The sequence below is a fragment of the Trichoderma virens genome (assembly GCF_000170995.1).
Source record: "Trichoderma virens Gv29-8 chromosome Unknown TRIVIscaffold_4, whole genome shotgun sequence".
NCBI classification, from domain to species: domain Eukaryota; kingdom Fungi; phylum Ascomycota; class Sordariomycetes; order Hypocreales; family Hypocreaceae; genus Trichoderma; species Trichoderma virens.
The window spans coordinates 1363265-1387424 of NW_014013745.1; the positions used below are offsets into that span (position 1 = coordinate 1363265).

General features: G+C 51.6%; 5 protein-coding genes across 5 annotated transcripts; 3 read left to right on the forward strand and 2 right to left on the reverse strand.

Moving 5' to 3' along the window:
* Positions 1-502: 502 nt before the first annotated feature.
* On the reverse strand, positions 503-1241 carry TRIVIDRAFT_130140 (uncharacterized protein; the record flags this gene model as incomplete). Its single annotated transcript, XM_014103370.1, has 2 exons — positions 503-876; positions 956-1241. Coding segments are annotated over 2 exons (660 nt in total), but the record flags the coding sequence as incomplete, so codon positions are not given.
* A 750-nt stretch (positions 1242-1991) lies between these two features.
* On the forward strand, positions 1992-5405 carry TRIVIDRAFT_31520 (uncharacterized protein; the record flags this gene model as incomplete). Its single annotated transcript, XM_014103371.1, has 5 exons — positions 1992-2568; positions 2652-3281; positions 3336-3917; positions 3976-4068; positions 4099-5405. The coding sequence occupies 5 exons, from the start codon at positions 1992-1994 to the stop codon at positions 5403-5405; spliced, it is 3189 nt and encodes a 1062-aa protein (XP_013958846.1).
* Positions 5406-6183: 778 nt separating this feature from the next.
* Positions 6184-10046, reverse strand: TRIVIDRAFT_30406 (uncharacterized protein; the record flags this gene model as incomplete). Its single annotated transcript, XM_014103372.1, has 5 exons — positions 6184-6458; positions 6550-8977; positions 9047-9677; positions 9763-9946; positions 10013-10046. 5 exons carry the CDS (start codon positions 10044-10046, stop codon positions 6184-6186), a joined length of 3552 nt encoding a protein of 1183 aa, XP_013958847.1.
* Positions 10047-13821: 3775 nt separating this feature from the next.
* Positions 13822-16363, forward strand: TRIVIDRAFT_84617 (uncharacterized protein; the record flags this gene model as incomplete). The annotated part of the gene is made up of 1 exon (XM_014103373.1): positions 13822-16363. The coding sequence occupies one exon, from the start codon at positions 13849-13851 to the stop codon at positions 15847-15849; it is 2001 nt and encodes a 666-aa protein (XP_013958848.1).
* Positions 16364-19067: 2704 nt separating this feature from the next.
* Positions 19068-20137, forward strand: TRIVIDRAFT_54513 (uncharacterized protein; the record flags this gene model as incomplete). The annotated part of the gene is made up of 3 exons (XM_014103374.1): positions 19068-19103; positions 19208-19998; positions 20065-20137. 3 exons carry the CDS (start codon positions 19068-19070, stop codon positions 20135-20137), a joined length of 900 nt encoding a protein of 299 aa, XP_013958849.1.
* Between the last annotated feature and the right edge of the window lie 4023 nt (positions 20138-24160).

Below are 24160 nucleotides of genomic sequence, written 5' to 3' on the forward strand. Positions count from 1 at the left end.
GTCACAAAACAAGGCAGAACCTGGAGATGCAAGAGAGAAAACGCTAAATGCTTGATGCTTGCATCTACCAAAAATACATACAATGTCGCGGCATGCCTCTTACTATACTATAGTAGTACGAGGCGACTAGCCTCATGTCTACAGTAGTCCAAGCGAGCCCCATGGAAATCAAGATCAAATCTACGAGCATGTACATGTTTGCCTGTACGCCGCACCTCGTGTGCGCATAAAGATACCTGCAGCCGGATGCTACCTTGCCTCAAAGCCCCTCGAAAAAGCCGCCGTCCCCATTCTCGTCATCCTCATCATTGGTAGCCTCTTGGGCCTCCCGCATTAGCCTTCTTCTTTCTCGCCGGTTATGCGCTTGTGGTATGTCCTTGTCGCCATGCCTAGATGATGTGTCCGGCCCTTTGCCCGGTCGCTGCTGTTGCTGGCCTCGAGCGTGCCGGGAGGGGCCATTGTGTCGTGGTTCGGCTGCGCTTGATGGGGCTGTTGGTCGCGGCCTGATTGGTGGCTGTGTAGTATCAATCTCGCCCGTATCGTCTGGCGATCTTCGGTCTCGTAGCTGCTCCAATGCGGGAGGCCCATCAGCCAAGGCTTTTTCGATCACTGTCCACATTGGTGGTCTCTCCGCTTCTAGAGCTGCCTTTGCGGCCGCAAGCTTGCCCTCCTCGGTCTCTTCTTCATCGGCTCCCTTCTTGGCTGTGGAGCTGTATAGTCCGACGTACGTCTCGAGATGGGGGAAGTAAAGGGTATACGTTTCATCCACTTCGGCGATATGGAGATTGCGCCGTATGGTTTCTGCCTTGTCCGCATCGCTTTCCTGTTCGAGCTGTCGCTTCAACTGCTTCACCAGTCTCGAGGCCTTCTTCCGTTCTAAATGACCCGTCAGTAAATGCAGCAGGCAGTGAGCCAAAGGAATGGCCGCAGAATCGGTCTGCAGGGCTCCACGCACCAAAGAATCGAACCATGTGGTATTTGGATATCATTGTGCTGCGCTTCTTCTTGTATGCCTTGTCTAGCATGATTTGCTTCTGTGACGCCAGTTCTCGTTCGAGGTCGATTCGCACATTGGCCGGCATGTCCCGATTTCGTCGCAGGCTTCTCTCAATCGCCCTAATGCGCTTCTTGGCTCCTGAGTCTTCTTGTGCCTGTCGCTTGCGGCCGATATATGACTTTTGCCTCTTTCCAGATGCCGCGCCTTGCGACTCTACCTCATCGTGCTGCCGTTTGGTGCCCATTGTGGTTTCTGCCTTGACGAATCGAAGAATTGGTGTTGTGACTTGCGAAAAAGAGGCTGTTGCTGCTGTCCTGTATGGGCCAACAAGGTATTAAACGTAAGATTGACGCAGAAGACGCCTCTTTGGCCCGATTGTCAATGCTTCCCGTTGTCAACAACTTATTTTTTTTTAATTCTGGGCGCATGACTGAGGGAAGGAAACCAGAATGAAACTCCATAATACTTTTTCTTATCTTATCAGGTGAAAAGCTTAATCTAGACTAGTGCTCCAGCACTAGCTGTCCAATCAGGGGGTGTCTACTGCTACTCTAGCTGCTTGTCCCGCCCAAAGCTCAAGAGCTGGCTCCCAGACGATTCAATTAGAAAGCTGCTGAGCTGATGAACCAGGCGACGGCTCTTCCTGGTGATTCTCACTTTCTCTTCTGGGCCATCCATAATATTTGTCCTCCCAAAGACATCATTCTGGAGCCTTGGCCGTCTTGGGATGGCAACTTAGAGCAAGCTCGACCTCGTCTATTGTCCAGCGTCAGGCCATGGCTAGAAGCGGAACCTCATCTGTGTTATGCGTTTGAGTCGACCCGCCGCCAAAGGAGCCTTTGTCGACGATCTGACGCAATTCAAGGCCGATGCCAGTGGAGATTGTGATTTGGTACCAGTTCTAGAGGAAACCTTGAGTATTCGGGCCGTACACTCACCACTTAGCCAAGACATCGGCAGTCGATGAATCGTCATCGCCGACACAGCATCAAAGATGGATCGCCCCGAGCCGGGACTTGTCAAGTGGTCTCCCAAGGCCTCAATCGATAGTTTTGTGCATATTAACCTGCAGCATCGCGTTGTTCAGCTCTACGAGCCCACTGGCCACGCGCGCGCTGGGAGGTTTGACTATACAAAGGGCAGCAGGCACGACGATTTCCCCCCTCTCACGACGTATGACTGGTCTCCCGAGAACCCAAACCTGTTGGCCGTTGGCACCGGCGCCGGAATCGTGAACCTTTTGAGGATCGACGATAACTCCAATGCATATGTTGAATTGGGGCTTAAGATGGCACGGACTTGCCAAGCCGTTTCCTTCAATACGACTGGCCTTTTGGCCGTGGGTTTGGATCGTGTTCGAATGGACTCAAGTCTACAAGTATGGGATGTCCATCGTCTATCGTCTGTGACATCTCTAGGGAAAGGTTTCCCTGATAACTGGGGCAGTCTTTCAGAACCCAAGAGATTTGAGCCGAGTGTGTCAGTCTCGAGTATCAAGTTCTTCGAAGATAGCCCCCAAGTGTTGGCAGCCGGCATCAAGGGCCAGGGAGTCAGGATACACGATCTTCGTGGTAAGTGCAGTATCAATTTTGAAACTCTTCAGACTTAGACTATCTGTTATCGAGTGGCAAGGGTGCTTACTTCTGACATCAAGATCCAACTGGCGTCCTCACTTTCCACACCAAGTGTAATAATAACCTAGCAATCGACTACGCCGATCAAAATTACTTCGCATCCTCAGCCCTTGACCATCCTGGAGTCATGATATGGGATCGGAGAGCAACCTCTCGCCCCGTAGCCTCTCATACCTACATCCAAGCCGTTGAAGAAGACGAGCTCCCTTGGGGCGGAGCCTTGCGCCTGGACACCGTTGTTGATACCGATTCTGATTCCTCCATGGCTGAAGAGAAGCATTCCCTCATCCGCTCTCTTCGTTACTGCCGTGATCACCGTGGTCTCCTAGCTGTTTTGTCCCGCACCGGACAGCTCAAGGTCTTGGAAACCAACAAAGAACTCCCGTCGTCAGACGCCGTCCCACATGAGGGCCCTGAGCTGCTTAAAGTACAGCGATCTCACGAAATGGATGTTTCATACCGCGACAACTCTAGAAAGAATGACAGAATTGTCTCATTTGATTGGGTGACGCTAGGTTCAGCTGCACTACGACCTAGACTTTTAGTCTTGCGGGCAAATGGCGGGTTTGATATCCTGGAACAGTCTTCTCGTACGGCCGATCATATCTTCAAGCTTGTGCCTTGGCAAGCCCCTCATCGCGGCCTTGAAGGTACTGGCAGACTCGAGTCCAATTTTGACTACTGATGTGCTAACTTGTGATTAGAGAAAACACCTTACCAAGATTTAATGCGGTTTGAGGCCACACAAGCGCCCAAGATGCTTGCCCCTATAATCATCGAGAAAAACCTGTCTGATGTTTCAATATTTGGGCCGGACAGGGTGAATGTTGAGGCCAGCATCGAGAAGGCTCTGGACCCAAAAACGCCAATATCCATTGTTGTCGAAGCTGTGGATGAGATCAATTCGCCTTTGCCCGAGACTTTTGAAAAGGCCGAGACAATTGCAGAAAAGCTTCGCAGTCTACGCAATTATGTACGGGATGAGAGCATTGCTCCTAGCTCGCCCGACGAAGGCCAGCCGCATGCCAGTGATGTGAGGCGGCTAGGTAACGGCAAACCTAGCTCCGCATCCATTAGCTCTAATGGCATTGGCTCTTGCAGAGAGATCCATGAAGCACTTCTCGGAACTCTTGCTTCCGCATCTGGGCTTCCCAGAGAAGCACAGTCTGTAGTGGATCACGTAAAGCTTTTCCGTGCCAAGGAGAGATACCTGTTTGATGCTGTAACCAACAGGAATGTAACGTCTGACGACCCTTGGAAGAGATTCGTCTGGGATTGGATTGGTGGTGAGTGCCCCATATATTCAACGCTATTCTCTCTCTCGGTTTGCTAAGCAGATGCTAGACGCGGAACGAGCCGCAGATGATGGCGGCTTAATGCTCTCTCACATGGACCTCAGTTACTTGGGAGTGCATGCAATCTGGACAAACAATCTTGGTGAGTAGCAACATTTGAATAAAGCTTGAGGAACGGCCAGGCTAATCAAAAACTTTACACCTAAAAAAGGCCGAAACCCAGCATCTCGCGTATCTGCAGGTGGTCACGTTCCCGATGCTTATACTTGGGAACGCTCTATCGGGGCATACTGTAAGAAGCGCCAATTGCCCAAATTTGACGGCGTCGTGACGAGAAAGCCTCATCATCGCCAGCTATGCCTTGAAATATGCGGCTGGGGCGATGACCAGAATCACGACCCTAGCGGCCTGGATCGAGAAGCCGACCCAGAATATCCAGCGGGTATCCATACAATGGCAGCCTCTAGAGCTCTCTTCAGGGGCGACACGAAACTGGCAGTGGAGATTTTGAAAGAAGCTAGCCCATCGCATCCGGAGCTGCTCTTCGTTTCATTAGCTCTGCAGCTCATAGGCCGAGAAGGCAATCAGCTTCCTAAAGAGAAGTTGGACATTGACGAGGCAGTTGCGTCAAAGACGGACCCGTATCTTCGGGCGATATCATCCCTGATAGCTACGGGTGACTGGACCATCATCGCCAACCAGTCTTCGTTGCCCCTTGCCGACAGAGCCTATGTTGCGTTTCGCAACTTCACCGATGACCAGCTTACTGCCTGGCTCAACGAGCAAGTCTCCCGTGCCGTGGACGAGGGAGACATCGAAGCCATCTGTCTGACTGGCATCACTGACACCATGGTGGATATCTTTGCTCGCTATGTAGAAAAGTTCAACGACTTCCAGACCGCCACGCTCGTCATGTCCATCTGCGCTCCTCGATACATTGATGACATCCGCTGCCGAGCGTGGCGGAATGCATACCGCGCCTATCTTCAGCGCCATCGCTTCTTTTTCCAGCGCACCAAGTTTGAGGTGGAGTCTACCAAACGCTCCAAGCGTGATGGCGTCCCTGCACTCAAGCCCTCGTCGCGCCAGATTGCCCTCCGTTGTGTCTACTGCGATGCCAGCACATCTCTCGCCAATCACCACAACGCAGCGCCCGTGGTGCCCTCGTCCACCATGGAGACGCGCAATCCCATGCTCGCGACCAGCATCAACTCTGGCGTCAGCTGTCCTAACTGCGGGAGACACCTTCCTCGCTGTATCCTGTGTTACGAGGTTGTCGGCGTGCCGCGGTCGGATAGGCCTGAAGAGAGGGAGGAGACTCGCATGGCGAGCCGGTTTCCGACCTTCTGCCTCCGATGTGAGCACGTGCTGCACTTGGATCACGCCAGGGAATGGTTTGCGAGGCACGCTGAGTGTCCGGTGCCAGAATGCCGTTGTCGCTGTAGTTTCAGGGCGAATCCGGAGCTGAACTATCATTAAGTGTGGTGATTGCCGGTGATAACTCTATGCGATATCAAGATGTTGAGATACAAAATGGCTTCAATCATTCTACTTTGAAGAATTCCTGGATCTATCACGATGGATAGAACTACCATTACCAAGTACCATACCAACTCGATTGATACCGTCTGATCTCTCCAAAACTCCACCTGTTTCTGTTAGGGGAAGGGGGTTATGTAGCTTAGCAAGGGAAAGGAATTTTTTGTAATTGCGTGTGTGTATAATATATATATAATCCAGGTTTGCTTTATGTATTTATTCCTAATATTCGCGCTCTTGAATGCCAAACAACATGAAACCGGCCCCTTTGAACACAGCGGAAAATATGACGAAAGAAACAAGACGATGGAACAAGTAAAAGACAACACCAAATCTCCCTTGCACCTAAATAATCGAATAAACAATGTTAAGGGGAGGAAAAAAAAACTCCACACCCCGTTACCGATGCCCCCTATTCACCCAACCTGTCCCGGCCAAGACGTGAGTCTTCCCCAGCCTCCCTAGTTGTGTCGCTTATGATCAAGTGCGTATTATTGTCGTAGTCACCATTCCATGAGGACGTCTCGCGTGTATGTATCGTCTCCGTTATTCTCACTAGCCAAACGCTGCTGCTCCCCCTTCAAAATCTCCTCCCCAGTAAAAATGTGTATCACTTCATGGGTATCATGACCAAAGATGTATCGTGACCTTCCAGGGTCTATGTCCGTCCCCCGCCGATGCACCAAAAATATATATATATCTGCTCCGTCTCCCCGTTCTATTTGGCTTTATGTGCCTTACACCACGGGTGATCCAGCACCTGTTCTATGGAATACCGCTGAGCAACGTCTCGGTTCAACATGCAGCGGATCAGATCGATGCTGTCCTCGCTGATGATGAAGGGGATACGGAGGTCTCGGTCCATAATCTCATCAATACTGTAGAAAGGGTTCTCCTTGTAGACGATGGTGTATAAGAGGATGCCGAGAGCCCAAACGTCCTGCTCTTTGCCGCCATAAGGCTTCCCGGCTAGGACTTCTGGTGCGGCATAATCTAGAGAGAAGGTGGTTAGCATTTGATTGCGGGAATTTCAAGGTAAGCATCGGCATGAAGAAAAAAAGGGGGGGGAGAATAAAATTCTTACCAATTGTGCCCACAAACACATCAAAAGGGCCGCTCTTGATGTATGCCGCGCTACCAAAATCGATGAGTTTGATGTTTCCTTCGCCATCAAGGATCACATTTTCATCTTTGATGTCGCGGTGAACGACTTGGGCTTTCGTGTGCAAGAAGTGGACAGCGTGGGCAACTTGAACAAAAATGCTCCGGCATTCAGACTCATCCATATTTGCGCGAAGCTCAATATAATCAAACAGATCCATGCCAGGGAGACCGTGTGGAGCCATTTCAATGTAGTAGTTCACGTCGTCTTCGAAGAAGCCTTCCATTTCCACAATATTGGGATGTCGAAACTCGGGTTTTCGTAGATAGTTCAAGACGTGGATTTCCAAGGGAACAGTTCCGAGTTTTCTGTCCCGTGTCCAGGTATCGACGAGAATACGACGCTTAGTCACATATTTCAACACTACTTTCCTGCCTGTCTTCTTGTGCCTAGCAAGTTTCACCTGACCGTAAGCTCCTTGGCCCATGTCTTCAAGGATGGTATAGTCATCAATGGTAGTTTTGCGCTCAGGCTCATCGTCCCCAGACTTCTCTGGCTTCGGGGCTTCCTTTGGCGGCTCTAGTTTGGCATGTCCAGTAAATTTTGCAGCAGCGTCAAGTGCGGCCTCTTTGATTTGTTTGGGGATAGCAGTGGCCATCGCTATGATTGGTTGCTTGACAGCCTCGATCTTGGGTTCATCAGAGTCTGAAGGTATTTCCATCGGGGTGTGTGCAGGAGTTTGGCCTGGTGAGGGTTGATGAGGCGGCGTTATAGCGACAGAGTGATCGGGAGATTCCATATTTAAATGTAGAGACGATGTGTGCAGGTGCCGTGAATACGTTATCCACAAAGCAAAAACCAGCTCTGATTGTGAAACAGAACCTCGGGTGTCGTGCCCTTCAGTTGTGTCCGAATCGCTCTCTTCGATGATGTCGATGTGTTTTTCGCTCTCAACGACGCGCATCTGCACGTCAATTTTCAACTCGGAGCCGTCTCGATGTCTCGCCGGTATGCCCTCGGGCTGTAGAAAGGCCGCGGCAGCATTAGGACGTTGTTCTTTCAAGGCGAAAAATGCGGCCGCTCTGCGGAACCTGTGCTCTGGAACGACCATGCCATCCAGCAGCTGAAGCCCGTCTTCTTCTGTGAGTGTGGCAAGGATCTTGTCAAAGTCGGGGATGAGAGAATATATGGGCATGCCATCGGGCTTCTCGTAACCAAACAAAGCGCCAGAGAAGACAGAGTTTGAGCTACGAATCTTCAACGTTTCTGGTTCCACGACAACGATGCCAGCCATGTGAGGAAAAGTTGAGACACGCAGCTCTAACTTTCCACGAACTTGCTCAATGGCGCATGGAATATTCGACTTGTGGGAGTTGGGACATGTAAAGTATCGCCTCCGACTTGTTTGGGCAAAGTCAATCTCGCCCTCATTAGGATCAATGCCCTGGCGCGGTATCCGTGGAATAAGTTTTGCAACATCAAAACCCGGTTTTGTGGTTTTGAAGCCCCAAATAGGCTCGGTTGCTCCTGTAACGGACTGCACGATACCTTCTTCATCCAACACTATGTGCGCCACATCCTCGTGAATTTCCTCAAGCACCCAGATCAGCCCCACGCGCTTCTCCTTGACCCAGAGACTTGCTGATCCGGTAGCACCATTCCGCTTCTGAATCGGAACTACATCACCGCACAACAGAACACCGCGTGATAAGTTGTTGCGATGATGGCCGCTGGTACGTGTAGTCGGCGGGTTTGGATCTCCGCTGTGGACGGTCTGGGCTCGTCTTGGGGATGCCACTTGAGACGGCGGGGTTCTCGAGTTGGGTTTGTTAAGCAGTTGAGCAGTGATTCCCGATCTGCCGCCCAGCAAGGCGGACGCGGCCGAAGCAGCAGGAGTACTTTTGTGGCTACCGTCACCATCCTCGCCCAGATCCGCGTCACTCAGCTGCATAAGTCTACGCTCCAGCCATGACCGTCTCTCTTCTTGTACAACCTCCAGAATGCCCATTTTTCGAACCTCGGCTTTTGTGACACCAAAAACAAGACAGGCCAGATCGTTGGCCGCTAAAATAGTCCAAGGCGGCTTTGCCTCTGTCGTAAAGATTGCTTGGGCGGCTGGTACCCATCTATTCGTATGTCCGTGTACCGCGGGGCCAACCGCAGCGGAGAAGCTCTTTAACTGTGCTGTAGGCTGCATCGTTGACCCTGGTGAGGCCAATGGCTCTTCGTACAGCGGCTCGCCAGGAAGAAAAGGTTGTGACATGGTATCCATCAGTTTATCTTGTAAAGCCATACTCAGGGTGTCAGTCATGGTCCGCTTCAAGTTGGCCGGTCTTGAGGTAGGGAGTGGCATCTTTGAAGCAGCTCCATCATCGCCAGCGTGAGCTCTACTTGAGTCTTCTTGCTTTAGCTTGGCATCAGAAGCTGCCCTGTTGAGCAGCTCGGCACTGGTGGTGAGTATTGGCTCTTCATCACGAACGGGACCCTCTTTTGAAGCTTTATATGTGAAGTCAGGTGCCGTTAAATCCACGATCGATGCTCTCGGGCTAAACTGCATATCAAACACATTCTCAGCAGATAAGCCAGCCGGACCAGTCAATGGCGGAGGAGCAAGGGCCGTGGGATCGGGATTTGGCAAGTTCCCTGCGCCTATTACTTGCGCGCGTGCAAGAAATTCCAGCATGTGCTGCGCGTCGACATCGCCCGAAACCCTGGCCTGGGCGCTGGCAAGGCCGGCTTGAGTCGAGGTCATGGTCAGGCCCATGCGGTCCTTCATGAACTCCAGGGAACGCTTCAGGACATTTTGACGATTGTGCAGAAAATCCTCCGATTGATGTGCGAAGGAGAAGGAGTGCAGAGACTCGGAAGGAAACCGCGACAGGTCTTCGGAGAAGCTGGGAGATGTGGGCGCTCCGACGAAAGGCGTTGTAGCGTAGCTGCTCAGCATTGCAGTCATGGAGGTAGAGCGGGTGAGCGCAACAACTGAAGGGCTGCGTGAAGATGCATTCGAGCTAGGCAGGGTTGGCGCTCGGGAGGGAGGATGCTGCTGTCGTATACGGCGCAGGCCAGAGAGCCCCAAGCCGTGCTCGTGGTCGGTAATAGGAGATGGTCTGATCGGAGCGCGCGGTCAGCAAACAAAAGCGAGCTACCATGGCACAAGTCTGGTGCGGAACACGCCGCCGCCAAGGGACGAACCTGGTGATTGGGTCGTGGTCCATGATGCCGGCCGACGAGGCTTCAAAGGACATTCGGTATCGACTGCGGTCGGACGGGTCAGCTGATAGGTGCAGGTTTCCCGTGCTGCGGTTCTTGGGCAACGACAGAGGCTGCATGGTTCGGTCGTGTCCTCTGTCATCGTCCCTCGTGCTGCTCTCGGTGCCTGGAAATGGGACGGGCATCAGTCACGGCGTCATGGCTAAGGATTGGCTTCAACGTCCAAACATACGGTTGTCTTGGGGGCCGCCATGTGTCTGAAGCATACTTGTAGACCTCAGTTCGCGCGCCTCTCTAGTGGAGTGATGTACGACGCAATGTGAAAGCAGGGCCCAGGTGGCGAGGAGGCGTCAATCGAGCCTGGTCTCGCGAACGATCGAATCAGCTCGGCCAGGCTTCAACGGGGCGTCGAGGTCGTTGGCAGGCCGATTGATGCTGCAGCTGGCGTTGACGGAGCGTCGCTATTTTCGGTGCTACGCGGATGCCGTGGAAAAGCAAAGGATACGGATCGGTGGCCGTAACAGGAGGGTTCGAGTGCAGCTCAGGCGCCCAGGACCGGTTTGCCAGTGCTGCAAGACGAGATTTGCTACCACAAGGGAGAGAATTGAGGTCGGTTTGGACAATTTGGCAAATCTGCGGTTGGGCGACTTGTTTGGGGCGAGGGGTTCAGCGGCGCGAGAGGGGTGAAGGCGCTGGAGAGGAGCCACTGCTGCCCACAAATCAAAATATCGACGATTGGAGTCTCAACAGCATGCCAATGGCAGTGAGAGAAATTCTGGTCCAGTGCATATAAAGCCGAAAGTGCGCCCTATCGTGCTTAACACCACAGGCACTTTTGCTCTTCAATGTCTTTTTCCTGAGGTCGAGTCTTGTCCTAGCTCTACTCTATGGATGCAAGTGGTCATTGATGCTGAAATTTTTTTCTACAGCGCGCAAGTGGTTCCTCTTAGGCGCACGACTCCAATTCCTGTTAGGTACCTAATAATGCTAACTCCATGTAACTACTAACTCATCCATGCCCTACGAAGAATCTTGTCGTCTGCCTGACAGCACAGACATTTCTGCAGCTTCTCTCTCCTTTCCTTTTTATGGTTTCTTTTATTACTATGAGCCATTTCAATGCCATTACCACTCACACCATGAAAGGGAACCGCAAAAGCTTCGGATTGGGTAGTGCCAACTCAAATGCGCTTTATTCTGCAAGGAGCAACGCCAGCTGCAGAAAATCGACGGGATTGCAAGACATGATACGTAATTGGTTGGTTGGTATCAGCTCACCGGATGAGCACCAATGCCAGCATCCGAACCTCTTCAGTTGCTCAGCTTGAAACACTTACAAGGCGATGGCTCGGCATGTGAATATCACTATATCTACTAGTCCGTGACTAAGTTGCTGCTACCGAGTAATAAAGCAGCCACACGTTCCTGTCTACAGATAAGTATGTGTAGCATAACGAGTACGATTGGTAAATAGAAAGAAGCATGCTCTTTTAACCCACGGCTGGCGGTAGAATCGAGCGACAGGACGAGTAGAATTCCCACATTGGGAAAAGTGTTCATACAAGACAAAGGCTTATTATGATCAGCTGCTAACCAAGATCTGGCATGTAGCCCGGCTTTTCCAACTTAAATCTCTCCAAGTTGTTTAGACATTTAAGACAGATGAAACAGCCCGAGACATTCTCTGTAGTCAGCCGACATGGAGATTTGCCGGAAGCTGGGGATTGCACCGTCCAAATGGCCCATTTTCCCCTTTAATAGCAGCTGTCAATCTCGATTATCATATCCACCTAGAACATGTACCTGGGAACTACGCGTAATACTTATAGTACCTATATATCGCAAGTTTAGCATCAATATCTTTGTCTTATTGTTTGATTTTGTAGCAGGTAGTCAGCAGCATCAGCAATTTGACCGCTAACAAGATCCACAAATGCACAGGTATGATGCTGATACCCTAGAATCGGCCCAAAGAGCCCAACGTCGCGATATCGCATTATATGTACGCGTTTATCCCCAGCAAGGCCATCGTTACCCAGTATTATTTATGCCCAATGCTCTTTCTCGCTATTGCCTACGAACCATTCCCGAATTTTTCTCCAATTAGCTCATACTAACCCACACGTTATTATTACCAGTTGGTACCTAGGCAAAGCCCCTTGGCAATTGCAGCTATCGGGTACCAGCGGGTATGCGATATTTAGGAGGCATGTGCCCCCTGATTTGACTGGTTAAGACAAGGTCGATCGTTGCCTCGAACGCCGCATGCACATTTGCATGGCATTCTCTCGTTCCATTCTGCGCTACGGCACGCCATATGGAAGGATCGATATCTGGTGCCTGTTCAATGCAGTCATGTACCTGCTAGTCCTCCACTACTGGATGTGAAGGTTTCTTACGGCCCGAAACCTGCTACCCAATACTTTGCCAGTCTGTACCATTTTTGCCACCCTCTTAAGGTGCTAACACGGGTACTTTGCCCCAAAGAACTCTCATGGACGCTCCATTTTCATGACAGAGGATGAGCGATATATGAATTCCAGGTAGCATCTCCGAATGCAACGCGATTGTCACACGACAAGACCAGCCATCCAGAGCGCCACAAGCCATGATGCATATCGGCCCTGACCGCAACATGGCTGAGTGCATGTGCTGTCGAACTCGTGCAATGAATGACAGGGAGAGGATTACAGCAAAAGCAAGGTACTCCGTACTCAACACTTCTAACGGCACAGAGATGCTAGTGCGAGCCGCTGTACGAGTACATAGTACAACTCCTCTAGAGTGGGCTTCTAGTGGGGGTTGCGCTGCCGCAGGGTCTCCATGCAGCGCTAGCCGCTAGCGTTGGCGTGGCTCCATATCTTAGGGAGTGACTATTCAGCATCCCATTCTTGACATTGAAATTTAAAGCAGCCTGGGCAGTAATAATAGAAGATAGTAGAGGAATATATGGGATAGTAGCAGATAGTAGCAGATAGTAGTAACGATAGTAGAAGATACCAGCGATATTAACATATACTTGAGGAACTGTGTAATATCTATTCAAGTAACGGTGATAAGAGATCTTCATTATAAAAGTACTTGTACGTTGTTACTCCATTCGGAACTCTTAGCTGCTGGGGCCGTATCTTATCGATATACCCCAGCTTGCTGGGCGCTAGCCGTCTATTCGATGGCAACTCTACGGTACTCGCGAGTAATGTCCAGCATTCAGTCACAACTCGTAAATGGCGTTTTCCGGAACCAGCGCCAACAAGCCCACCGCTGAAAAAGTCAGCCACATGTTCTCCAGCATCTGACGGGGGTGGTTTCTGCATTGTTAGTGACCGAGGTGGGGGAGACCGACCGAAAACGAGCCCTTGCCTTGCCTTGCCTTGAGCCTTTTCTTTCCTGACGATGCGTCCAACACGCCACCGTCCTCATTCGGTTTTTTTGCTCTCTCCCCCTTCTGCCTTTGCCTCTGCCTCTCGACCTGTTATCTCTCATCCTCGTTCCTGTGATCAACAGCCCGCCTTGCTTGGGTGGGCATGGGATAAAGATCGCTGCTTGCTATCTTGATTGCGATACCGCGAAGCGTGAGCCAGTCTCCTGGTGCGGTCACGCTGACCACCCCGCGGCTGCTCTGGTAGCCCGGCTGACCTCTACGCCATCTTGCCCCGTGCCTTGTCGACGGCATCGAGCAGTTTTCTGCCGCGAGCCTCGTGTCCAGATACCGAGTCGATTCATCGAACAAGGCGGCCCTCCAGCAAGTCGATAGTCATCAGTGTGATGCATTGACAAGAGCCTCGACGGCCTTTAAACTCTCCCCTGGCGGACCCGGGCCCCGCATCATCGCCATTCTTTCATCACCGCAGCAAAATTTAAGATTTTCATACGCGTACGAACTAGATCCGTTGGAGATTACTTTTACTTTTCCTCCCAAGAAATACACCGAGGACACATCTGTCGAGACGGCCTTCTCAGTGGAGGATATACCCAACAACAAACAAGAGAAGCCTGTATCATCCGTCCAACGGGACTACCCAACCAACCATGGCGGAGGTACTTGAGATCGCGGCGGACGCTCCCATGTCCGCTGACGAAGGCACTGCTCCCACTCCACCTGACGTGCCCTTGAAGGGTAAGAGTCGCCAGCGAATTCTCCGCGGTATCCAGCGCATTTCTTCATCGCCGTCCCTTCCTGGCGTCGGACGATCTCGATCCATTAGCAACCCTTATAGCATCCGATATGGCTCCATCTCTTGCGTCAGTCTATCCACGGCCGGGCCATCACAAGCATCTCCCAGGTCTGCAACGCCGCAGCTCTCTGCTCTGAATGTGACGGGCGCTTCACATCCAGGGTCCAAGACTAAGGTGTTCATGTTCGAAGAGGAAAACGATGATGATGTCGAAGAGTTCCCGGCTATTCGCAAGGTCAATCATGGGCTTTCCAGTACTTCACCCGCTGTGTCATCCCTGCCCTCCGAACTCAGAGGACGAACCAAGCCCGTAGAAAAGAAAGACTTCAACTTTTGGGAGGCCATGCCTCACGAAATCCGAATCCACATCTTTTCATATTTTCGGCCCAAAGAATTGGTGCGGATATCCAGAGTCAGCAAAACCTTTTACGGTTTTTGTTTTGACGGTCAGTTGTGGACATCGATCGATGCTTCGGAATTTTACCAGGAAATTCCTGCTGCGTCACTGGCACGCATCATCGCCGCTGCTGGTCCCTTTGTCAAAGACTTGAACTTGAGGGGATGTGTCCAGGTCGAACATTATAAGCGTACCGAAGTCATCGTCAAGTCGTGCAAGAACCTTATGAACGCGACCCTCGAAGGCTGTCGGAATTTCCAAAAGCACACCCTCCACAATCTCCTAAGAAGCAATGAAAAGCTGGTTCATCTCAACTTGACGGGACTTGCGGCGGTGACAAACACATCCTGCAAAATTATTGCCGAATCATGTCCTCAACTGGAGAGTTTCAATGTTTCATGGTGCCAGAAGGTTGAGGCTCGTGGGATCAAAACAATTATCGACGCATGTACGAAGCTGAGAGATCTCCGTGCTGGCGAGGTAAGGGGGTTTGATTGTGCCGCAACTGCAGAGTCAATTTTCAAGACAAATCGACTTGAGAGACTGGTCCTCAGCGGATGCTCTGATCTCAATGATGAGGCGTTGAAGATTATGATGCAAGGGGTTGATCCCGAAATCGACATCCTCACAGGTCATCCTGTGGTTCCTGCTCGCCGGCTTCGCCACCTGGATCTGAGCCGCTGCATCAGACTAACCAGTGCAGGTGTCAAGGCGATTGGCCATGTGGTGCCGGATTTGGAAGGCTTGCAGCTTTCAGGGTGCAAGACGTTGACTGATGCAGCGCTTGAACTTATTCTTGCCTCAACACCAAGGCTCACTCATCTCGAATTGGAAGATCTCGACGAGATAACCAACTCTCTCCTCTCCGAGCATCTTGCCAAGGCGCCATGCGCTGGTAACTTGGAACATCTCTCTCTGAGCTACTGTGAAAATATTGGAGACTTGGGAATGCTTCCGGTCATGCAGAAATGCATAGGGCTGAAGAGCGCCGATCTCGACAACACCAGGATCAGCGATCTGGTTCTCGCAGAAGCCGCCTCGATGGTTATCAAGCGTTCCAAGCCGGCCTCAGCAGGCGAGGTCCGTCCTAAAGTAACGCTGCGTTTGGCAGTATACGACTGCCAAAACGTAACTTGGACAGGTATCCGAGAGATCTTGTTCAGGAATGCCCAGGTTAGACCAGCTGTGGGACAACCTGGTGGAATCACGTACCCAACTGAGAGCATTGGCCTGAAATGCTTCTACGGTTTCCAGATGACCGTCGATGAGCACCAGAAGAGAGTTCTCCGGGGCGATCTTGTCGCTGCCGGTAGACTGGAGAGGAAGTGGGCAGACTACATGCAAGCAAACGAAGAAGCTGGCGCAGGAGGGGCTGGATACCGGAGGCGCCGGCGTCGAGCAAGGCATGCACAAGCTCTTCATGCGGATGAAGAAGATGGAGGTATTGTCGGCCGCCGCAGAGCAAGGACACTGGGATCTTGCTCCGTAATGTGATAATGGGGATCACGGTAACATGTTGGTCTTCAAATTATGAATGTACGATCATCTCATTCTGTTCATCTACTCTGAGGGTGGAATTTTTTTTTTTTTTCCAAAAGAAGAAAAGCTCCAAAGGCTTCTTTTTTGCCGGGATTCTTTCTTTCTCTTTTTTCTCTTTGGGTTATTTCTTTCACTGCATGTGGCAATGGCGTTTTCTGAATGCCACACAGCACTGGTGTTGTTGTTTTGGGGGTAGAACATACAGGAGATGACAAAGTGGGAAATGGGAGTTGGCTTGGGCAATGTTTCCTTGAATTTTCTCTTTCTTTGCAAACAACCCAACTTACCGGCAGCGGTAAGGATTGGGCGCTCTTGGAGATGACATTGGCTTTGGGCAGGACCCCCTTTCGACCTATGAGTGCAACAGGATTGCTTGGATGTAAATAGGTCGATCTAGACTGCCAGCACCGTCTACGGATGTCCTGCAAGTTGAGATTAGTTTGATGCAAATAGATTGATTCTGCTATGCATGGCTACTTGTCATTGATGCTTTGCCATGTGTCAGTTGGTCTCTGGATGTTCATGTGTGCCGCGGTGGTCAGCTACACACACAGAGAGGGTGCTTATCATGGGATGAGTATGCAGGGGAGAGGAAACTTCGTATTGAGCAGCATGAAGGAGGCTGGATTATGCAGTCCGGCATGAAAACTCGGTGTGATGGGGGGTTGGTGTGAGTCTGGCGAGGACGACAACACGGTAGATGCTGTGTCGTATTAGCCCACCTCTACATTTAGCTACATTTCCTCGTGGTGTCTCGCCGGCACAAGGCAATCGTTTCTACACAAGTACTCCTTCAGAAGCCACTCCGTCTTGACTAGCACCGATTTGAAGTGAATGGCATTAGTATTATGCTAGAATGCTAGTTCCTCGCCTCACCATGCTAGAGAAACACTTGGATCCAAATCCACGTGGTGTGAGAATCCCTAAATTCGGTCTTATTTTAGACTCAACTGAGACTCCATCTTCTTCCGGGTACTACTGTCACTGAGGTATAGGTAAGTAGGTTCGCGCTGTCGAAGTGACAAAAGCTAGTCACATTTACTTGTCTGATGCATGCATTCTTTCGCAGGTAGGTAGCCGGCGAAGCTGAGCCGGACCCGGTCGCACTGTGTACGAGTACCGCGTCTTCTGACGACAAAGCCATTGGAATTGGCTGTGTGGAGCAGCCGCAGGATTGACAGGCTGCTGTTGGTTCGAATGCCAATCTTGCAACGTCAATGCGATTGATTGAGATGACGAGGCGATTGATGAGCGTCGGCGTCTCAACTCATGATGGGGGGAGGGGGAGACCTTGGCCGGAGCATCTTGCACCTCGCTTAGGTGCTTGCATTGCTTTGCTGGCCTTGGAAGAAGATGATGTGAGTAGCATTAGCATTAGCATTCGCAGTAGCATTCGCAGTAGCAGGTACATGTAGGCGCAATGCAGGCAGCATCCAAGTTATTACAGCAGACAGTGATTGGTGGCACGTCCAGATGAAAATGATTTGAGCTTCTCACCGGCGTGGAGACACCCCCGGGCTTTGAAGCTTGAGGCATGTACGCACAGATGCAGGCATGGATGAGCCCTGTCTCAAACACCCAATGATCACCGCGGCTCGCACGTGTGTGTGACGAGAATGCAGATGCAGATGCAGATGCCTCTTGGGTTCGTATTTTGCAACCTTCTTTGTTTCCGGGTACTCGTGCGGTGATTTGGCCTGAAGATATTCGGCGCGGGATAGCTCGCATTGCATGCCTTGGTTTGCAAGCAGTGTGGCTGCACAATCCCTGCGACCGGTGAGGCAAGCGAGACGAGTGTTTGCTTTTTCCTGCGACTTGGGGTTGATCCCACCGACTTTTGTTCCCTGTCGTGTTGTTCATGGCTTTTCTGTTCTCATGGAGGGGGTTGATTGACTGGACTGGACTGGACTGGACTGGACCAATGTCATCTCGTCGGCACATGGACATGGACATGAACGCTGCACTGAGCACAAGTCACTGGGCACAGGCCACACGCAAAGCCGATCAGTTGCTGTACGTTGGATTGATTGATTTCTTTCCTTCTTTCTTACCTCCGGCGCCACACTGCTACCTTTAATCTGTCTGAGACTTGATTGCTGAAGAAACCAACGGCGGCGAGGCCTTACTTACATGTCGCCAGATCCTCAACAGGCTAGAATTCCTCACTATCAAAGTGGCGTGGGCTCGGCTAAGTCTACCAGAAACGGCAGTCTCTAGCCTGCAGCTGAAGATTGCTGGCAGCTTAGCGCTTCGTACCTTATTAGTACATGTACTTTAATAGCTGCCAGCCTCACTGCTCGGCGCTGTACTATGGATATCCCTCCGTGCTTCCCCGGAGGATTTGCAACGAGGCAAGGACTTGTGTCTGAAGAGGGCGTGTGCCGAATTGGACGAGACAACAAAAGTCGCACACACATTGTGTGCGGAGGCCTGGCTTGGGGGGAATACAGCGTCAGGTGGTGGTATTACTCGACGAGCAGGGCAAGGTACGGATTAGGAATATGTACATCCACAGTACCAGCCTCAACTGTCTACCTACCTACCTAAATGCCCTCCTCTGAAACAGAGCACTAACGCCTCCATTGAAGTCCAGTCCTCTCCAACGCCAACTGGCTGGCTGGCCGGCCATCCATCCATTCCAATCTGGACCTTGCAAGGCCCGGCATCTTTGGCACCATCCATTTTCTCTTCTAGAACAGGCACAAGCCCCTCCATTACCTACCTAGTTTACCCATTCCTTCGTTCATTGTCCATTTGATTGTATCGTTTCCATTTTTACTCCAAATCAATTATCAATAATCAATGGCAGTTTCAACAACCCTCTCAAGCACGCTAGCAAGCGTTAGACACGGAGTCCTTAGCACCACCTACTAAATCGTGTCGTGTCCCACCAGCCGCGGCAAACGGGTGCGTCTTGAGCCCCACGGATCTCAGTCTGGCCGCAGGCTGAAAAATCCCGAGGCCCGGCAAGTGGCAGCTTTGTGTCCGGCGGTTAGGAAAAAGCACCTACACAACCTCGTACTGCGCCTGTTCTCGTGGTGAAGCGACCTTCATGGCCTGAGCAACCCCGGATCCGAGATTAGATTCCGCCTTGGGGTGCATCATCTCGCATACATACAAAGAAACGGAGACTCGTAACAGCACGCACACGCAACCCGCCTGCTCTCCCAAACATGCCTCTCGAGACAATATACGTCGTCCGTCATGGGGTAAAGTGTGCCCTTATTTGATCCCCTCACCCCCCTTGCACTGCAGACAATGGCGTCACGAGGCTGAGGGCTCTTGTATTGACCGTTGCTATTGTCAACGTCAGTTCCGGTCTAGTTGGTCCGTCGACCACACCACAGGAGTGTATTCAGCTTCGATCCCATCACCAACAGGAATCGCTGTGGACCCGGCCCTCACCGCCCACGGAGTCGATCAGTCGAGGCAGCTTGCCCAGCATCTCATGACGGTAGACCCCCCCGTGGAGGTTGTGTATTCGAGCCCCTACTACCGCTGCCTCCAGACCATCACCCCCTTTGTCGAGCTCCAGCAGGAAAAGCAGCATCATGGCCAGAGGACGAGTGCCGGCAGTGACGCCCCCTCTGCCGCCACCATCATACGGCCTGAACACGGAATCTGCGAGTGGTTCGGGTCCGCTCCGTTTGAGCATCCCGGCCCAGCCTCACCCTCAGTTCTGAAATCCTTGTTCCCTGCCTTTGACGAGAGCTACGTGTCGGCCCAGCATCCTCCCAAGAGGGGCGAGACGCTGGCCCAGCTGCAGGCCAGGCTTACGGCCACGATGCAGAGTATCATTGATCGCTGCGACGCTGAAGATAGACGAGCCGTTGTGCTGTGCACTCATGCCGCAGTCGTCATCATGTTGGGCCGCATCCTGACGGGTGACTTCCCAGAGACTGTGGATGCCGATGACTTCCGTGCCTTTACCTGTGGACTGAGTGTCTACCGCCGGAGACTTAACAATCGAGATGAAGGACTGCGAGAAAAGGGGGATTTGCCTGACAAAGAGCCCAACCCTAGTGCTGCTGCTGCTGTTGGAGGTTGGTCATGTGAGGCCAACAGTGACTGCAGATTCTTGATCAACGGCGAAGAGCGAGGCTGGTACGTAAAAGAGGCAGTGTTTGTTTGTTTGAAGAGCTATGCTGATGGCGTAATTGCTGGCGTTAGGAAGTTCGTAGGAGACGAGGAGTTTCCAGACACAGGCTCCATGTCTCAAGGTGCATCTGAGTCTAAGCTGTAACAAAAGCTCGGGATCACAAGCAGTCTATGCAGTGCATGATGTAACGACCTGCAAGCCAAGCACAAAGGACAAGGTTGGAAGAAAAGGGCTGCCTATCCCCCCCGGGCAGGCATTGGCGGCTGTGACGTTTTACTTGGCCGGATGATACACGTTGTCGGCAGATTATTATTAGGCTTCGTCACGAGAATCATACCTCGTGGCAAATTGCTCCTAGATGAGAAACGACATGATCATTAGAATGGCCGTGCATGGTGCAACCCGCGAATTCCCTTGTTGATTGCCTCGTTGGGTCGAACTCGTCCTGTTAGACTCGAGCCGTTTTTGGACATGCGGACAAACATGTAGGCAGAGTACATGTGCCTTGACATCCCGTCCGGGACCCCCTCCACGAAGCCCTCGGATCGTAGCCCTACCAAGTCGGAAAGATGCTTCTCGCAGTCCATTCCGTGACGGGACCCTCTGCTGGTCCTTGCACTGCAGCTTGACGGCTCGCTGTCTCTATATGGGCATCTATGATCTGATACTACTCTGCACTCGGGCACCGGGCAGCGGTTCCGTCAGCTCTGGGACACTACCAGGCGCGCAGGCCGTGCTGCAATTTTGAAGAAAACCCCTGGCCAATTTTGATGCACCTTGTCTCAATGAATACTCGTAACTACCTATCCTTCAATTTACGGAGTAGTGGCCAAAAGCTTCCCCACTACGGCTTGGAGCAGGGAGGAAAACGAAGCAACGCCACAAAATGATTTCCGACAATGCTTGTGTAGTGAAATGCATTTTATCATGGGAGGGGGGTCCAACGCCGAGAAACGCGAGACACACCCCGTGATTGGCCTTTTTTGGCCTTCTTTTCTTTTTTCCAAAAAAAAAAAAAAAACTGAATCGGCCTAACATTTAGGCTTGTTTAGAATTCCCCCGTCCTGATTTGCAGCCAAGGAGATTTAAGCTCCATCAAAATATACTCCTGATGGCGATGGGCAATCTAGTGTGGAGCTCCCAATGTAACGTATGTAAGGGCCATTCAGAGACATGCATTCGCGGATTCTGTCCCTTGCGTGTATAGAAATAGTTTCACTCTCTCATATCAAAATGTTTCACGGCATTGGACGGGCTCGAAAAAAACGTGGCGTTCTGGCTTTGTCGATCCGAGGGCACAAATGGTGGTTTTTCTTGACTCTGCCTGCTTTTCTGGCTGGGAATTGCAATTTGCCTGCAATGGCCCATCTGCCCGTGCGCGCCTGGTTGCATGTACCTACTTTACGTATATCAAGATTCAGGACCGGAAGCCGTGATAGAACAGACGACTTTCATCTGAGATTTATGCACCGATGCATACAGAGGTTGGATACAGACCATGCCAGGGGAGCACACGCCATCTCCGTTGCCAGGGATATCTGATGGATTCTCCAAGGGCACGCCTCAATAGAGACAGTCACACGGACATTGATAACGGCTACTGCCTTGTGTTCCGCCAAAAAATGGCCACTCTGGAGAAAGGCAAGGAAATATTGAATGTGAGATTTGACAGAAAAAAATTGCCTTCGTGGAGAGACGGCTCATGTAAGGTACGCCTAGTTAGCGATCTATAGACTGGTTCCCTGTCAGCACAGTTGTGGTGGCTGAGATCTGTTTCTGCCCCATCTGTTGACGGCTTTCTATTTTTTTCTTTTTCGTTATTAAGCCAAGAGCTATTGCTCCCTCCCGTGCGCCAAAATCCACCTGTCACTTTTTTGTTCCCCAGTTGCAATTATTAACTCCTTGTAAGGGAGGAGAACGCCACGCCGCTGTTTATTCATTATTGGGTAGAAGATAGACGAAGCCCCTCCCTGTACGGCCCGCGCGGCAAGATACAAGATATAGTTGAGTTCTAGTAGTACAAGCACTCGTACTCGTAGATGATCTACGGAGTATGAGAAGAGTTGTTGAGAGTAAACCCGCCAACTTAGCCATGTCTCACTGTGGACAATCAACCAAAACATGGATCCGGATAGGAAAATGCCGGCAACAATGAAAGCCGAAGAGCAAGGTCAACGTGTGTTTGCTTAAATCTTGGCAGAGGGGAACCTGGATAGGTACTCGTACACTGGCATGCATGTGCTTTCATACAGCAATGTGTTGTACTCGTACCTCAGGGCATCAAGAGACGGCATCGTCGTGTTACTCACGGGCGACGGTGTGCCAAGTACAAAGTACAAAGCACAACGTGCACACACCTGTCTTGTGCAACACGCCGGTTATGAACTATTAGATTAGTATCTGCCTCCGTCAGTAGCATGTAATAAGCAGTGCCACCCTAATAGGTAAGCGGCAGAGTCGACTTGACGTGGAATCGATTGATGCATGTACCTTGCTGTGCCGTGGTGGTGTACTATAGGTACTAAGGCAGGCAGTTTGGACCATTCAGGAGCCGTCTTTTGCAGTCAAATGCAGAGGCGTGTCTCTGGAAAAGAGACAACAAAAAGCGACAACAAGCCCAAGTCGAGCCTAGCTGCAAAGTCCCGACTGCGTTCGACGGATGAGTTGCGCGTTGCATTGGGCGCATGTACCTGTACTCGTTCGTACGCATGCAAATGCACCAGGCCAGACGTGCATGTTGCTACAAAGTCCACGTCCTTGGAACCACACCAATGGACCAAGTCGTCGAGCTGCAGCAGGGCGGAGCCTCTCACCCATGCGGCACCACATCCCGATAGGCTGCAGAGGGCGATTGCAGCTTCACCGGTCAGAAGCAAGAAGCAGCTTGCTGAGACATGGCGGCGAGCCGGAAGCAAAACCGCCTCTCCGGAGCTCTGCTGCTGCTGCTCTGCTGCTCTGCTGCCGCTCGTCTTCGGCCTTTTTCCCCTCCGTTCCTGTTTCTGCCCAGCTCTGCGCCCGCAGACACCGCCTGGACACCGTTTGTACGAGTATGTACGAGTATGTACTAAGCTGAGGCAGAGAGTCGGAGTTGAGTTACGTACTGACTGTACAGTACAGTGGGATGCATGGATGTGTTGACGAGTTCAAGGTTGCTGCGTCGCCCTTTTGCATCGCTCCCTTGCTGGTACAGTCATATGGATTGCTGACAGGGTTCTTGCCTTGACCCGGGGGATAAGACGAGCTGAAAGCTTATCAACGGATCAACTACTACTGCTACGGAGTACTGCTCCGTGCCTTCCCATGGATTATGCAGCACTCGGCCGGCAGATGAAAGTACATGTACACGATACGTAGGGTCTAGTGCTGCGGCCAATGCCCTGCAAAGGTCCAGGTACTCGTACTTACAATTGAGATTGAGCTGCACCTTGATAATACGGTCCAGTGCGACCTACTAGAGGTAGTAGACACGGCCACTAAATTGCAGCGGGCTCTCGCCCTGGGTTGCCGAACCGCTCCAGGTACAGAATAAGGCCTGGTCGCTGATCGCTGCTGGCATTTTCGCCCGTAGAACGTAGAACCCAGCCTTGAATCACACATCCACACATCCACACATCCCCATCAAACACTGATCCGCTGCAGTTGCCCACCGGTCAACGCAAGAGCAAGGGCACAGCAGCCAATCAGACACTGGCGATGGCTCATTCGATGCCGGTGCTCGCATCGGGCTTAGCGCCGGCCGGGGACTCATTGGTCTCCATCGCTCCCTTGCCTAATGCTCTAACACAACCTCCTCTCGACAAGGAAAAAGCAACGACAAAGGCCGACAAAAAGGAACATGCTCTCGCGGGGGCGCCACACTCATTTTCCTCGTATGTGCAGTTTAAATTTTTTTTCTTTCCTTTTTTCCCTTTCCCCTTCCTCTCCCCTAGGCGTTTTGCTCGTGACTAGTGCCAAGCACTGTCCCCCTCATGGTCTGTGGAAGCGACGCTGTCTGACAATGCCACCACTCTTGTCCACAGCAGCTGGCACTAATGCTGCTCAACACGCCATTGCAACATCTCGGCCCAACACAGCCGGTGATGATTATGATGCTGTTGACAATGAGACGGGCTGCCAACGCTGATGAATGTTGTTGCGGCGCAAATCCTGAATGAGAGGGGCGAGGGC